At 38.2% G+C, this 15,332-nt stretch overlaps 1 protein-coding gene across 3 annotated transcripts; it reads left to right on the top strand.

Moving 5' to 3' along the window:
* The first annotated feature begins 3,889 nt into the window (after window positions 1–3,889).
* On the top strand, window positions 3,890–12,783 carry LOC133533927 (cingulin-like protein 1). 3 transcript variants are annotated; one of them, XM_061873015.1, is made up of 15 exons: window positions 3,892–4,641; window positions 6,194–6,271; window positions 7,319–7,444; window positions 7,650–7,724; window positions 8,140–8,226; window positions 8,887–9,027; window positions 9,373–9,444; window positions 9,855–9,947; window positions 10,268–10,333; window positions 10,415–10,519; window positions 10,661–10,760; window positions 11,244–11,362; window positions 11,538–11,671; window positions 12,045–12,182; window positions 12,344–12,783. In XM_061873015.1, exons 1-15 carry the CDS (start codon window positions 4,564–4,566, stop codon window positions 12,702–12,704), a joined length of 1,773 nt encoding a protein of 590 aa, XP_061728999.1. In that variant the 5' UTR covers window positions 3,892–4,563; the 3' UTR covers window positions 12,705–12,783. The 3 variants fall into 3 exon arrangements, with proteins under 3 accessions (XP_061729000.1, XP_061728999.1, XP_061729001.1); XM_061873016.1 differs by lacking the exon at window positions 8,140–8,226 and having other exon boundaries at window positions 3,890–4,641; XM_061873017.1 differs by lacking the exon at window positions 9,855–9,947 and having other exon boundaries at window positions 3,893–4,641; window positions 12,344–12,782.
* The last annotated feature ends 2,549 nt before the right edge of the window (window positions 12,784–15,332 follow it).

Genomic DNA, 15,332 nt, shown 5'->3' with positions numbered 1-15,332 from the left:
GCGTAGCGAGCGCATTGGCACGAGGGTTAAACAAACTTTGCCTTCGAGTGAAACAAAATTTTTCACCACACCAACATGAGGAAACTATATTTTATATTTTAAATAACTATATTTTCACTTGAGGATTTAATGATATTTTTCCGAGTGTGACGTTTTTACAAGCTTTTATTGAACTTACCCTGTCAGTATCCCTTCATCAATCCCTCCCTTCCTTCCTTCCCTTTATCAAATGTGTGACTTACTGACAGTAAGAAAACTTTACGTGTTAAATGTCATACTAAAGAAACATAAAAATACCATGTACAAAAATGACCCTATCACTTCACGTAGAAAACCTAATGTAATTCCCGTAGTTATCACCAACACAGCATATGCAAAAAGACAGTTTACTGCTCAATCTACAAGATTATATAATATGGTAAATAAAAATATTAACATCTACCCTGTGAGGCTCAAAGAGTGTAAGACAATGCTAATCAATTGGCTTAAAGATAAAAGCTATCTCGAAATTGAAGATCTCTTAACATAAGTGAGATACCATACATTAATCATAAAATCAAACTCTGTGTAATATGATAAATCCTGTTGCTTTTTATTATATACACTATTTGCTATCATAGATAATATTATTTACAGACATTTCAGATACTCTCCCATACACACGGACACGCGCGCGTACTCCCAGACACACACACACACACACACACACACGCACATGCACACTCACACACGCATACATACACGCACACGCGCACGCGCACACACACATACACCCCCCCCCCCCCCTACTCCCCTCTTAAGTGAACTGGAAACCTGGCATCTTTACCCTGTAAATTTATTAATTTTCTTTTCTATTTTCTACTCAACTCATCATGTAGTATAATTTTCTGTTTTTTAAGTTAATCTGTATCGCCTTTGTTAGTTAAGATACTTTACTGCGGAAGAGCGGTGTCTCTTATCACAAGTATCTCTGAATACTTAAAAAGAGACATCTACCCTGTTATTGTAAAAATCAAAAAAAAAAAACATGTAGTATGTATGGGACAAATCTTGCAAGTTAAATTTGACGCACTTCCCGGTTTCCCATGAAGCTCAAAATTTGCATACATACTCGTCTGTAAGCCAAAAACTTTTTAGTATCTACACTTAGGAGCAAAGCTTTCCCAATAGTAGCATCTTAGTAGAATGTGGAGAAGTTGATGTCGATGAAGGGGAGGGGCGCGTGGTTAATACATAACAGTACTCCTTGAAATTTTCTACAAATCCGACTAACATGGTCAATGTGAATATTGTCTATCATTTTCAATTCTTATCACTAATAAATAACAGATGAGAAAATATGGGTGCGCATCGATCGCTATATTTTTTTTATATACAATTAGTTGCAATAACGCTCATTTGATATAATTATTGTTTGACATAACAACAAATGATAAATTCACACTATTCACAGTATGTATAATTATTGTTTCTTATAATGTTCATTATATCGAATAACATTTATTATAACGTTCTTTGATTATACTGCTTATTTCTAATAATAATCAAATGGTATAACGCTAATTTCATCTAAAGCACAGTGAGAATAACAATTTTTTATATAATGTATTAGATATATAATTCCGAATTTAATACCAGAAAAATTGGGTAGGTTATAACTTTACTGTGACCCCTAAACAAACGGATTGCTATCAGAAAAATAGGTTAGGTTAAGTTAGAACTGTGACCCCTACAGGAAATGATATAAATAAGTTTAAGATAGTAAAACAAAACGCAATGTACACAATTAATTTTTTTTTTTTTCATTAATCTTTGCAATATCATTTTTAACTTAAATTAGAAGTCATTGCGCGCAGAAATTCATCTTCCTTCTTGTTTTCGCTCAAGTATTTGATTAATTCTTTGTTTGTTATAATAAACAAGTGTTATATCAAATGTAGTATACACGAAATAAACGTTATACGTAATGATGAATATACGAAATATTTTGTTGTTATACTAAGTAATTAATACTTTTAGTTTGTAATTTGTTATTAAAAAATAAAATCCTTTGAGCATTGTTCTGTCGGCACTATTTTTCATGGCTTGCGCCATCTCCCTAATGGTCGGCGTGTCGAAACGCGGCGGAAGCCGCGACACGCGCGTTGTTACCAAACACTAATGAATGCACAGGATGTCTTCCACGACCATTTCGACAGTTTTTCTTCCGCGTTTTCAAATTCTTTGACGTTCTTGGCTATTTGACATCGTTAAAAATGTGTTACGAAGGGACTATGGGCAGGGTTCTTATATGAGTCGTCGAAAAGGGTGTGTACTGTGTATATTTGTATAGGGCCCATTTTTCTCAGTCACTCTGATTACGTCTTAGTGAGAGTAAAAGAGAAAGATTCCCGCAATTTGCGAATTCCGGTTTTCGCGGTAGGCCCCCCCGTACTTTAAGGCGTATCTTAACCGACAATTACATCCATACTTCCCGATATCGGGCCTGATAATCGTTTTTAGTTTCACGAAATATCAGCACATGAAGCACATCTTTAACAATATTTCAAATGTAAAAAATACTTTCTTTTATATTTTTATATAGTTTGATATTTTTGCATATGAACTAATTTTTACATTTCAAATATTGTCAACGATGTGCTGATATTTGGTGAAACGGAAAAATACTTTTGTTCGGGCCCGAATTCGGGTCCGATATCAGGCCTGATGAAGTGTTTAGCTGCCCAACATTTACACGAGATTGTGCTTGTTGCAGTCCTTGCCGCCGCCCCGGGGATAGGCTCCTTCTGGCCCTCGTTAGGTTAAAACCGTTATCAGTTAAAAAATATTATCAGTTAACTCTTTCGGGCGCCCCATTTACAATACAAAACGCACACACCTAGCGTGTCGTGTGGCAGTGAATGTATTAAGCCGTACTGTAAGATTCGAGATTTAAATTCTTTAATGTTTTGTAAAACGCATATATTATGTCAAATACAAAAACATATTCTCACATACACACACATCCTGGGTGTGACGTAACCACTGAATATAAATCGTTTTCTTTCAAAACTCCTAAATCAAGTACTTGTTACTTTCTCCACCGTCGCCCCAAGAAAGGCACTGTTTGCAATATCGGACTAAATTACAACTCCTTTGATGTACCTAAGAGCTTTTCTTTATAATTATAACCAACATCTTGGATGTGTACAGTCCAGTTTGAACTGTCCGTTAATTATGATTCGTCTCGAGTAGTTCTAATAACGGAGTTTCTGCTACGATGCGTCAGGGTCCGTGCCTCTCATCCCTTTGATGTTCTAGCAGCAACACATTCGACCGTGGACTTTATCTCGTTGACATAAGGCTTAGAAATGGTCGGACATTTAACGATATTTTGACGTGGAATAGAACAGTTATAAATAGTTAGTGGCTTTACATTTACTTTCGACGAGCGCATATATTTTGACAGGAATGGAATGTATGTGTTTATCCTGTTTATTATTCAACACCTAATTTAAACAGGTACTTGAAGATATGAGTATACTCGTTTCATTAATGAGAATATTTATAAACTATTTATAAATTAGTAGTAATGCTTAGTTAGGTAAAAGGTATATTTAAGAGACATACAATCATATGAATATTCAGCATACAAAAACACGTAAATGCATTTTCGACTTTGACTTGTGGTTTACAAAATAGTTACTAAGATTTTATTTCGTTTTTGTTTCTATGGTATGCAAGTTACAGGGGAAAGATAAGGGCACTTTCATCGCCGCTCCTGTGTATCTTTATATGTTCTGGTTATTTTTTCAATTGATATTACTGGTAACAAAGATATGTAAAACTACTAGAGTTAGACCAAGGTAAGTTGGCAGCGATTTTGATAGCCCAGACGGTGCAAGTGTTATTTTAAACGTCAAACTTCTATGAGATTGTGACATTTATGATGTTTAAAACAATTGCACCATCTGGGCTATCAGACTTGTTGCCGACTTAGCATGGTCTAACTTTATATACTAGTAAGCCTACTTAGTTAAAATTAAAATACATGCATTGAGTCACTGACAGTCTGCCCGAAATCCATCAAGACTCAAGACATCCACAGCTTGCTAGTTCGACAGGCACGTAATCAAACGTGACTCATCCGATTCCCAGAACGAAACTAGGTATCCTGGCCAAGCCGTAGCCAATTAGGTCACGATTTTACTCGAGTCGGGCCGCAGCCGGGCCGCTTCCGCCACCAAATGCCTATTTACAGAGCTACAGAAATACGCGCAAAGTTACCGCTGCAGTTAGATGCGCTCGCGGCGGCGTTCCAAAATTAAACCGAATTGGAACTGCCTGGAAACAAAAGACGGTTGAAATTCAGGATCTAAAGGCGAGTGCTACGTTTGAATTTAGAATATATCCGCTTGCGTTTTCAGCTCTAGAGTTTTCACATGTAACGGTTTTAAAGTGACGTTGAGTTTGGTTCTAAAGTAAAGTTTGCGTTGTTTTGAGTGGAGGTGCTCGTGGGCTCGGCAGTGCGTTCGCGGACGGCGTGTGTGGTGTGTGACGTGTGATGAGTGCGTGTGCGTGTTTATGTTGATTGTTGTGATGATGACGATGATGTTCAATGGGCTGGTGTGTGTGGATTCAGACAATAGTGATTTTACTAAAGTGAGTGCAGTGCAACTTATTAAGGAATATATTTTCTGGTATAATTTACTATTTAATAGAGATACGACAAGTTCTTTTTGTAGACATGAATTGCATACCTCATTTCATTAAATAATTAAAATCAAATATCTACGTACAACAAGTAGTTTATAAAATTGTATTGTTATATTTAAGATCTTGAGTTCAATTTACATTAACATTAATTATTCTTTAAAACTTCCTTTCGTATATTTATACTATGTATGTAAAAGTTCTATTACAAAAACCGGTCAAGAGCGAGTTCGTTATACTCGCGCACCGAGGGTTCCGTGCAAACTTTGAATTATCTCGTGTAACTATAAAGGCGAAAGACTTTTCAACAGAAGTACCTATACTAAGTATTAATGTACACAGCGCCATCTATCGGCAAATTGTCTAACTAATTTGCGCGATGCACGTATGTTGGTTTTTCTAGGATAATTCTTTATCATGTGGACCGATTTCAAAAATTGATCTTTTATTTGAAAAAACGTGTATTTATGTAATCTCATAGAAATTTTTGATGTAATAAACGCACCTAGTTGGATAAATTGCAAACTGAAATCAGAAAGGTTTTTTGTTAATTAAAAAAAAAGTTACCAAGATAGAGGTCTGATTATATTCTTCCTGTAAAATTTATAGTTAATGTTAATATTATGTAAAAAATTCATAATTTTTCGTCGCTAAACTTCGGAGATAGGTAAGCGATTGGGGGGACGGTATTTATTTTCACATTTTCCTTTTTTTTCTCTATGAAAAAATGTTTTGGAATGTACAATTTGAGTTCTTTCAATTGATACCCCACTTGACCTAGTTATTAGACTTTGAAGTTTTGCCTCTTCTTTATATTGGGCATTTTCCATTTTTAATAAAAAATAAATTTAAAAAATATACTTTTAATGTGTCTGGGTTAGTGTTTTTCATAAATTCCAAACTTCAAATCGATAGCTTAAGTGGTTCTCGAGATATTTAGCGATGTGACAGACGGACGGACGGACGGACAGAGTCGCACCATAAGGGTTCCTTTTGTACCTTTTTGGTACGGAACCCTAAAAACAAAGTTCTCGTTGATGTTAATTTTGTATTTTGCTAATTGTTTAGGTATCGTATTGTTTCTTATTTCTCAAAAAAGAAACCCGTCGCCTAGTGACACATGTAACTTGGCGTTACAAATAAGTAAATTATTTGTATTTGTAGTAAAGCGCTGTTACATATTTTGCCCATTACCTACTGAAAATATATAGGCTTCGGCAAATGCATTTTTTTGCGTATTTTGGTCATAATATAATAATATCTACTGTCTTAATACTTCAGTAGGTAACCTATGCGCAATCCAAATTTTGTATGAGAGATTAAAATTCCGCGTCTATGTTTTTTAATTTTACCACTTTTTTCCACACAAAATTGGTTTGCCAGACTGCACACTGCACCTTGCACGTATAGTATGTATAATTTCGCGCGTAGTAGGTAAACGCTTGATAATGCGGATAGCCTGTGAGTGAGCACGGAGTGACCGTTACCCCCTCGGCTGCAGGACAGCGGCGGCGGGTCGAGCTGCGCGGGCGCCTGCGAGCGCTACTACCGCGACAAGCTCATCGCCACGCTGCAGATTGTGAGTATTGTGTGTATAGTGTACGTAATCGTGCCGAATAAATAAACGCGTCGCGAGTGTCAGGGGGCCTACCGCGAAAACCGATATTCGCAAATTGCGGGGATCTTCCTCTTTTACTTTCAATAAGACGTAATTAGAGTAAAAGAGAAAATGCCCGCAATTGACGAACTTCGATTTTCGCGGTTATAGCCCTTAGGGCCTACCGCGAACCACGTTCGACGTGTTGCCTCTCAGTCGCACTTGTAAATTCGTACGTAGGTGTGATAGGGAGACAACACGTCGAACGTGGTTCGCGGTAGGCCCTCTGGGCTTTAATACGATACCCCGTTTACACTTTGCCGCTACGGGCGGGGTATGCCCCGCAGTGAGCAAGGCAATGTTATCATAAATCATACCATAGTAAGATATAATCCGAGGCTTATATATACTTTACTTTTTAAAGCAATAGTCATCGTGATTCTGAGCAAAAATAACCCAAAAATTGATGGTTTTCCAAAAAGTTATTAGCTGTACCTAAACACTTTACTTATGTTCCTTAAACAAAGAAATAATATCACGGAAATCATTGACAACTCATATAAACACTTCTAAGTATTTTAAATTGGGAAAGAAAGTTACTTCTCGACAGCCGGATGTCATTTATAAAATCCATCCCGACAAGAAACGGTTACACCCATCTAAAGGTGTGTTTTTGTGCAACTCAGTTCTTTACTTTATAATTTTAAAACTTTGTCTTAAAACCCTTTTGGGTTTTGTTTGGTATTTAAATTTAAAACCTTATTTATGAAATAAAAGTTAAAATAAAATGTTGGTATGTGTCCTTTTCAAAAGACTCCTCTTCAGAAGGCTAAATCTATGAACAAACTTTGTAAATAGGTACACTTTGTAAGCCTTTCCAATAAACCTTGTCATTATTAGACTCCAAACAAGCCAAGTCATTGCAGAGACTGCAGGTTGTCAGAGATGATGCATGAGCGCCATTCTTGACGTAGCATTTGGCATAAAACTTGGCTGAGTGCTCCTCTAATTAATAGTTGTTCCGTGTAGTTGGAGAACAAGGAGGAGACGATACGCGTGCAAGGCTCGAGTCTGGGCGTCGCGGAAGGCCGCATCGCCGAGTTGACCAAGCGGGCGAGCGAACTACGGCAGGAGTTGGACCATAAGGCGCAAGAGGTCTGGATTTTTGACTATATTTTAGATGTTTTTCATTCGTTTTAGTTTTTTTAATTGATTTGATTCATCTTCGTTTATTTTATAATAGGCAAATAAGACCGAAATAAACATTTTCTTGCACCACCACACACAAATTTGACTCAATTTTTACAAATACTCTTTCTCGGCTCGGTATCGGTGGTTAATCTGACAAAAATGATTTTAGTTGACCCAGCTGCGGCAGTTCGCAGAGAGCTGCCGAGTTGAGAAGAGCGACGTCAGCATCGGCGCCGAAATTAAGGTCAGACATTTTTATCGTTAAATCTTCCTCTTCCTGGATCTCAGAGGGTTTTGTTTCGTTTTTAAAATCACTTGTATTCTTTTTTATTTGTCCTTTGTAAGGGACTGAAATCCAGGTGGATATTACAGTTACACACAACCTTACGTAGAGCTCTGAGTTTGGCAATTTCGTCGATTAATCGTGTGTACATTAACTTATGTAGAGACTTAACCTATTTATAATATATATTGTTTTCTATATATAAAATGAATGAAAATAAGTGAAAACCCAATAAAAATCTGATTAAATAAACTATAGAGTAAAATGTTTACAACATATAATATAATAAAAACACATTAAACATCAAAAGTAAACTAATAAACTAAAACAGTTCAAGATGTCGTACATGGTGTTTGTGATGTGAGTGGTGTTGTAGGAAGTGGAAGGGCAGAGGCGGCTGGTGGGGACCCTGGAAGACAACCTGGCGGTCGTCACTGAGCTGTACCGCGAATGTTTTTACGAAGTGAGTCTTATTGCCAATAACAGTTACACCAAAACACTTACATGTTGCTGATCAACCGTACCCGAAAACAACAAATATTACATTTTGAAATAAAAAATAGAATCATAATACGTACAATAAACGGGGTTAATGGATCTTGCTCTCATTCACTTTACAATTAACAGATGATAGCGAAACAACGGACAACGGATAAACGAATATTATAGGTACCCTGTTTTTTAATCAGATTAGAAATTTTATAATCTCATAAGTAGTGGTAACTTTTTCCCTCCATAATTAAATCTGAGTAACTATGCACTGAATTATAGTGTCGTTTACATACTTTCGCCCACACTGTTAACTGTCCATCGGTGAACCTTATTACAAAAGGCATAAGGTCCACCGATGGGCAGTTAAAAATGTTGCTGTTTGTACCGCAATATTAAATATCATAGAAACCTAGCATTTCGGGAGAAAAGGTTAATAACCTTTTAAGGGTTAGAAAAATACTAAACTTATAAAACGGACTACTTATAGAAAAAAAAAACAATTAATTCAAACGCAATATCAGAAATAAACTACGTATTTACGAAACCATATTTATAATGATTATTTTCTTGTAAAAATAACAAATTTCCAATAAATCACAAAATTGTGATCAATTTTTTCCTGTTCTTTTAGGCGGCCAAGCAAGAAGAGCTAATAGACATGCTCAGAAAGTCCTATTTGGACGTCCGGTTGATGGAGAAGGCCAAGACGGACAACATTACGAAGCTACATAACATTATCAACACGCAGAAGAGGTCCATCGAACAATGCCAGGTAAATGCACTGTTCTATAGGACAGAATATACTTGAAGCAAAGTTGTTACACACCAACACATGTTAGGATCCAGCTGCGTTGGTTCCAACAAACAGCAAAAACTGTTACAAAAATAACATTCATTCTGGGAGAGACGAAATAAGAGATTTAACTCAAAAAAATGCAACAGACGGACAAAAACGTGTGTCGTCTGGGTTCAGTTTTCAACCTCAAAAATTAAAGAAACATGTCATGATCATATTATGAAATATAAATTATATCGTAAACTTTTCACATTTGCATCAGTTTACTGTTTATATAGAAAATAATTTATTTATTTCTTGTATAATTTGTTCTGTTTGTAGGACGTGGTAATGGAGGTGGAGAGCCTCAAGTCAGAGATTTCCAGCTTTTTGAACAGTTCTAACAACGATTCGGTACTGCTTCAGACTTCTAGCTTCCAATGGTGTGATACTAACACTATAATTACAACATATACATATGTGGAATATTTGTCATATATTTTTTTATAAAAAATACTTGTATTGACCTTGTAATGTACCTACTGACCTCCTAACCTAACCTCGTACGACCAAGCCACCTAAAAATTGTCTAATTGTTATTTCATGTATTTATAACATGTTTCAGTCCCTTTTAAATCTTGAGTCCCATATGAACGCTTAGCTCTTTCGAGGTAGGTATGCATGATCAATATGTTCATTTTTGTTTACAGTTTCATTATGAAAGTGTTAGTAGGCGCTTGATGTCCTTTATGTAGTACATTTGGGTTATAGTGTTGTGCATGAGTATTGAAATAAAGTATTTCCTATCAGTTGTTTTATTATAGGGCATGTGGGAGCGAGGGTCGGAGAGTCCGGATGTCGGGGAGGAGCTCGCAGACATCCTGGACCAGCTGCGGCAGCTGCAACACATGCTTACTGTATGTTCGTGTGTCTGTCTGCTGTGTGTGATTTTTGATTGGTGAAATTGTCCTTGCCGAGTGTCTGACTACTTAGAACATCTAAACTGTGTTTCTATATCCCTGATACTAAAAGATCACTTCGATTGACCAATTTTCAAAAATTTGTTCGAAAATCAGAGTTCGGTTGGGCAATTTAGGCAGGTTGAATATTAGACTGTACTGGCCAAACGAACTGTCACTTAGCACCTGTGATCTGATGTATAAAACACAGAATCATACGAAGAGAAAATATACACCTGTTTTAAAATGATGTATTGCAGTATCTATTTTATTAACAGACTGATTGTACATGCGGCCTGGAGGAAGAAAACTCGTCGTTGAAAGAAAGAAACAGAACTTTAGAGGTAACATTGTGGATAAAATAACTTTGATATCAACACAAATTTTTGATCCCGTGATTTAATAATTTTCGATTGCTATTTTAGGCTGAACTAGACCAAGTTAGACAAAGAAATAAAGAGCTGGACGAGTCCTTGCGGCATATACTAGGTCAGCAATATGAAAAACAAATGAAAGAAAAGGAACGAGAGGTAAGGTGCAGGTTTTAACAGTATTACATTAAACAATATTTTGTACTTTACATAGAACTTGTGGATATAATTTTGTATGTATGATTTTTTTTATTATCTTAGGTTTAATAAGACAATCTTTTACGATTCATTAACATACAGGTTGAGGAAGCGGTGAAGAAGCTGGCCGAGGTGGAAAGTACTTGTAAAGAACGAGGCGAAGCTTGCGAGACCCTCAAGAGGCAGTTACAACAGGCACAAGGTATGAGCGCTTCGTTGTCGCATACGATATGGCCGCGGACTGGACGCGAGCGGGCCGGCGGCCGGCGCGGAAACGGAAAGCCGCCGCCGCTGTCGTCCAAAACAGGTTCATTCCCGCGCCTGCGGCCTCATAGTTAGTGATATTCAATATTTGTAAGAGTATACTGCAGTATACTGCAGCTTGCAGTGCCATGGTGCCACTATTAGAATCAAAAGAAACAGTGGCGGATTTACCCTAAGGCCAAGTAGGCCTGGGCCTAGAGCGGCGAGATAATTAGGGGCGGCACTCGGCAGTCTACCTCTATGATGGGTGCGCTGAGAAAGGGGCGGCTAGTACTTATTACAGGGCCTGGGGCCTAGAGCGGCAGACACTGCAAATCCGCCACTGAAAAGAAATAAACGTTAAAATTTTAATTTTTAAAATATGTAATGTTGTTTCGTAATCGCATTCTTGAGTGTAGAACGATATCTTTGTTTATTGCAGTATTGCTGGATGATAAGACAGCGGAACTGGTGGAGGCACAGAAGACGAGCACCGCGAAGGACGACACCATCAGGGGCCTTCATCAAAACCTAGAGCACTCTGAGAAGCTTGTCCAAGAGGTACGGTCTCTGCCTACTATGATTGTAGAAATGTAGATACGAGTAGATGCTATAGCATATAACGGTCCTATTTAAATCTTGGGCGAGAACCTTTGTGTCTTAACAAGAAAATTATAAACTTGCAGTTTGTGTTCGATCGAAAAAAGTTTCCTCTGAAAACCATGGATTTTTTTAGGGGTTGAAGAAATTATCGGAAGTAGCTCAGTCGCGGTCGGAGTTGGTATTGGAGAGTCAGGCCAGGATCTCAGAGCTGGAGCAGCGGCTGAAGCATGCCGTGCGGCGCTGCAGGGAACTAGAGGCCGGATGCAGGTAACTGACCATATTTATATAAGTATACTGGGGCCTAGCCAAAATGACTTGTGACTGGCGTAATTAATTTCATCGTTAGAGTGGCTAAACATCTTAGATACTATAGAATAGAAGCTGATTTCAACGTTACCGAAGCAGCCACGATCTTCAAAAGTGAAGAGGCTTGCCTTAAGGAGGAGTGAGGGACTGTTTTATATCATATCTAATAAATAAACATTGTACACAACACTGACCTTCACCTTACACGGCGGCCCAGCCATATCGATTTTTAGTCTTGGCTTTGAATAATGGTCAAAGCGGGAAACAGGTCTTATTTCTTTTGTTTGTCCTTCGCCTGTTTCGTGTCGTAGTTCAAAAGCTTGTTTGTTACCAGGGAGCGGGAGCGCTCGACGTCAGAACTACAAGCGTGTCTGGAGGAGGCACACGCTAGAGGAGCACGGCTGTGTGAAGAGTCGCGGCGCGTGACTGCCGGCGTCCGGCAGTGGATGAGGGAGAAGAAACAACAGACCAGGTACCGTAAAATCGATGTTCCCCGAAAACCTAGAAAACGACTCCGATGACAAATAGGCAGAGTTCGTATAGAACCTGTATTTAGTTAGACTTGCATAATCTTAATAATCCTAACTCTCACTGCTTAACACTCACTTTTAAGTTATGATTATTTTCTTTCAGAGACCAACAAGACAAAATTAAAATGCAGAAATTAAGGATTCGGGAATTGGAACGTTGTGTTAGAACGCGACAAAACACCGATCTCACGAGCCAGAGCGAGACGGAAGCAAGTAGCAGCGTATCGCAATGTGAAAACGAGACGTATCGCTGCAGACTCAGGCCTATGTGTAGGAGCGAGACAAACGCGCCCCGCGGCTCCCTAGCGGGCTGTGTGGCGCGAGAGAACGAGACGGCTAGCTGTTCCAAGTGCACGTCAAATAGGCAGCAGGAGAGTGGAAGCGAAATGGCAAGCTGTTCACGAGCTCCCGTGCCGCCAACTAGGAAGAAGAGGCAGCAGTCATGCAATGACCTTGTAAGATGATTTTGATATATTAAAGCTTTTATTCTAGGGACCCGTCCATCCCTTCCCAGAAAAAAACCTTAAACTGGCTTAGTTGTTTAACGAATACCCTTTCGGGTGGTATCCCCTTCCTAATTCAAACATTTTCGACACCGGTCCGTCCTTCACTTCCAAATACAAATAATTATTTGAAAAAGTATTGAACAGTGGTTGTTTTTAAAGACTAAGAATTATTATCAGCGAAAGGTGATTTACATATGCCTGAACTAGGATCGTTATACAAAACCTTCTGTATAACGATCTCCGCCGATACCGATTATAGAAACGACTTCGTTTTGGATTGGAAGATTTAGTCGTACAACTGTTTCGTATTTCACGGCCTATATGGCGGCGCCCGTGTCTGCTAATAGTTGGAATGTGTCTTCTCCAATTACTACTTCTAGCGCGCTGTCATATTTGTATGCATATATCGATTTAGGGACGAAAAAAATCGTAACTCGGGTTTTCAGATGCATTTTGAGTTTCCCGATTGTCATTATTAGATGTCGAAGGTTGGGTTTCCTGCTCCTCTGCTACATATATATTTGGCTGCCTACTATACCCCCGGTTAAATGAGTAACTGGATCTGCCTCTATAGAATCCTCGGCTCGGATTACTTAACCCGCAACCAATATTATTCTGAGCGTACGTACCTCGCAAGGCCCGGTTCTTGTCGTACGAATACCGCATGTCCATATTGCTGGTCATTCCCCTACGCGGGCTGTAAAAACCACGGCCTGCGCGTGGGTGGTACGATTGACCTGGAAAACCTCTTTGATTGACGAAGATTGAAGGCTCGTCGATACCTCTTGTGGACGATATCTCCTCGTCCTTTGCGGCCTGAATTGCGTCCTTTAATGTTGGAAGGTTCCTAGCTGAGAGTATGAGCCCTAAGTTGGGGTTCCGCAACCCATCGGTGAACCTTTTTACTGCCAACTTTTCGTTGACGGTTTTCAGTACCTTATACGCATTTTGATCGCCGTCAGCTTGAGAAACCGTTAAATCGACAAATAATTGCTCAATTTTTGTACCAAATTCATCAATAGAAAGTGAATGCTGCTTTATTTTCATCAAATTACTGTGTATAGCTGTGCTTGACTTTTTGGTCAGGAAATTATTTTTAAGGTCTGAAATAAGTGATTCGCAATTTGTGTATGATTGTGCCATTCGCAATTTAGCACTTTCGGATAACCGTGTTTTAAGTACGAAATTAACTAACTTAGGAATACTGTCCTGATCTAACATTGATTTGTATAATTCGATAGAATCAATTAGCTTTTTTGTAATATCTTCCTCTCCCGTCATTGCAGGTAAGAGGTGGACCGCAGTTTTGAGGTCGAATTTCTCCATGGTGTTTGACTTTACAATATGACTGCTCGTACAAAAATATTGAATTTTATTATATATATTTTCAATTTTACTCCGTAATTCGTTAATAGCTTCTACTGTATCCGGGCTAACATCTCCTTTCAAAATATTAATGTCTATCACCTTGCAACATGTTAACCCTTTAACGCTCAAAAAAATTTTTCAATTTTTTTCTGGTTTCAAGTACTTAAATGAGTTATTAGGGATAATATAAGGTACAGAAAAATAATGAAAAAAATATTATGTATATGATTTTCTAGAAAACATATGTTAAGTATACTTGGCGTTGCCCAACTTTCAACATATGACTATTGACAACCAATGTCCAGTATTCTTGACATTGCGCATGGTATAGAGATAATAAATAAATAACAAATTTATAGTTTTTCATACAATTTTTTTTATTAAGCAACATGAAAAGAGAAGAAACAATTTATCTTTGCTACTAGGCATGCGTTTTGAGCACTAAATGTAAGTGTTTCCTGTTTTGCAATACCTACATCTTCCGTATCCTTTATTATCATACTGAACTACAGGTGGAACAACTGTTGCCCTTCTGACAGGTACATCGCATTAGACGGCCTAGACCTGTTTTTTGTAGAAGCTCCATTGCTAGTTGTACCATTGTTAATCTTAATTTCTTTAGTGGCATAGTCTTTTCAGCGGCTTCAGCTTGTCGCGATACAACCATTCACTACCAACCAGCCATTATTTACATATATGTCTAGGACCTGAGAAAACATAGCCAAACTAACCGCTGGTAAATACCAGCGCTTGGTTTCGAAATTCGACCGATAGCAGCTAAATCAACCTACAAGAGTTGGACTGTACTGTCTTATGGTCTGAGGGTAGTTTACGTTGATTCGGGCTTTTTCGACTTTTGAGTATCATCGCATGGCCTCCATCAGGAATCGATGAAAGAACTCGCCAATATTACCACCTTATTATCTGGCCACTTCACAACGACTAGCTTGGCATACTAGCTGCTAGTTCGTACCCCTATCTTTTTCGACAGCTGTTTGTCAGTAGGTAACTTTTCTTGGCTAAATATGCCATGTTCACAGAGACGAATCACTTCTAGCGACGTGAAAAAGTTGTCGAAATATATGGTTTTGCAGAGAGCGATGCGAGCGACTTGTTAGTTTTACAGAGAGCGATGAAAACTTTTGCCTCGAGCCCCAAACTATCTTCGTAATAATGTATATGATCAAAACCGAAGAATGACAGAAAAAATCGCTTAAA

Source organism: Cydia pomonella, unplaced genomic scaffold, assembly GCF_033807575.1.
Source record: "Cydia pomonella isolate Wapato2018A unplaced genomic scaffold, ilCydPomo1 PGA_scaffold_220, whole genome shotgun sequence".
Classification (NCBI taxonomy): Eukaryota; Metazoa; Arthropoda; class Insecta; order Lepidoptera; family Tortricidae; genus Cydia; species Cydia pomonella.
This window is presented reverse-complemented; position numbering and strand designations above follow the sequence as displayed.

Coding starts and splice junctions, on each gene's coding strand:
- LOC133533927 (XM_061873015.1), top strand. CDS start 4,564: ATGTTGATTGTTGTGATGATGACGATGATGTTCAATGGGCTGGTGTGT. Junction 4,642..6,193: donor ACAATAGTGATTTTACTAAA/GTGAGTGCAGTG, acceptor CCTCGGCTGCAG/GACAGCGGCGGCGGGTCGAG. Junction 7,445..7,649: donor TGGACCATAAGGCGCAAGAG/GTCTGGATTTTT, acceptor AAATGATTTTAG/TTGACCCAGCTGCGGCAGTT.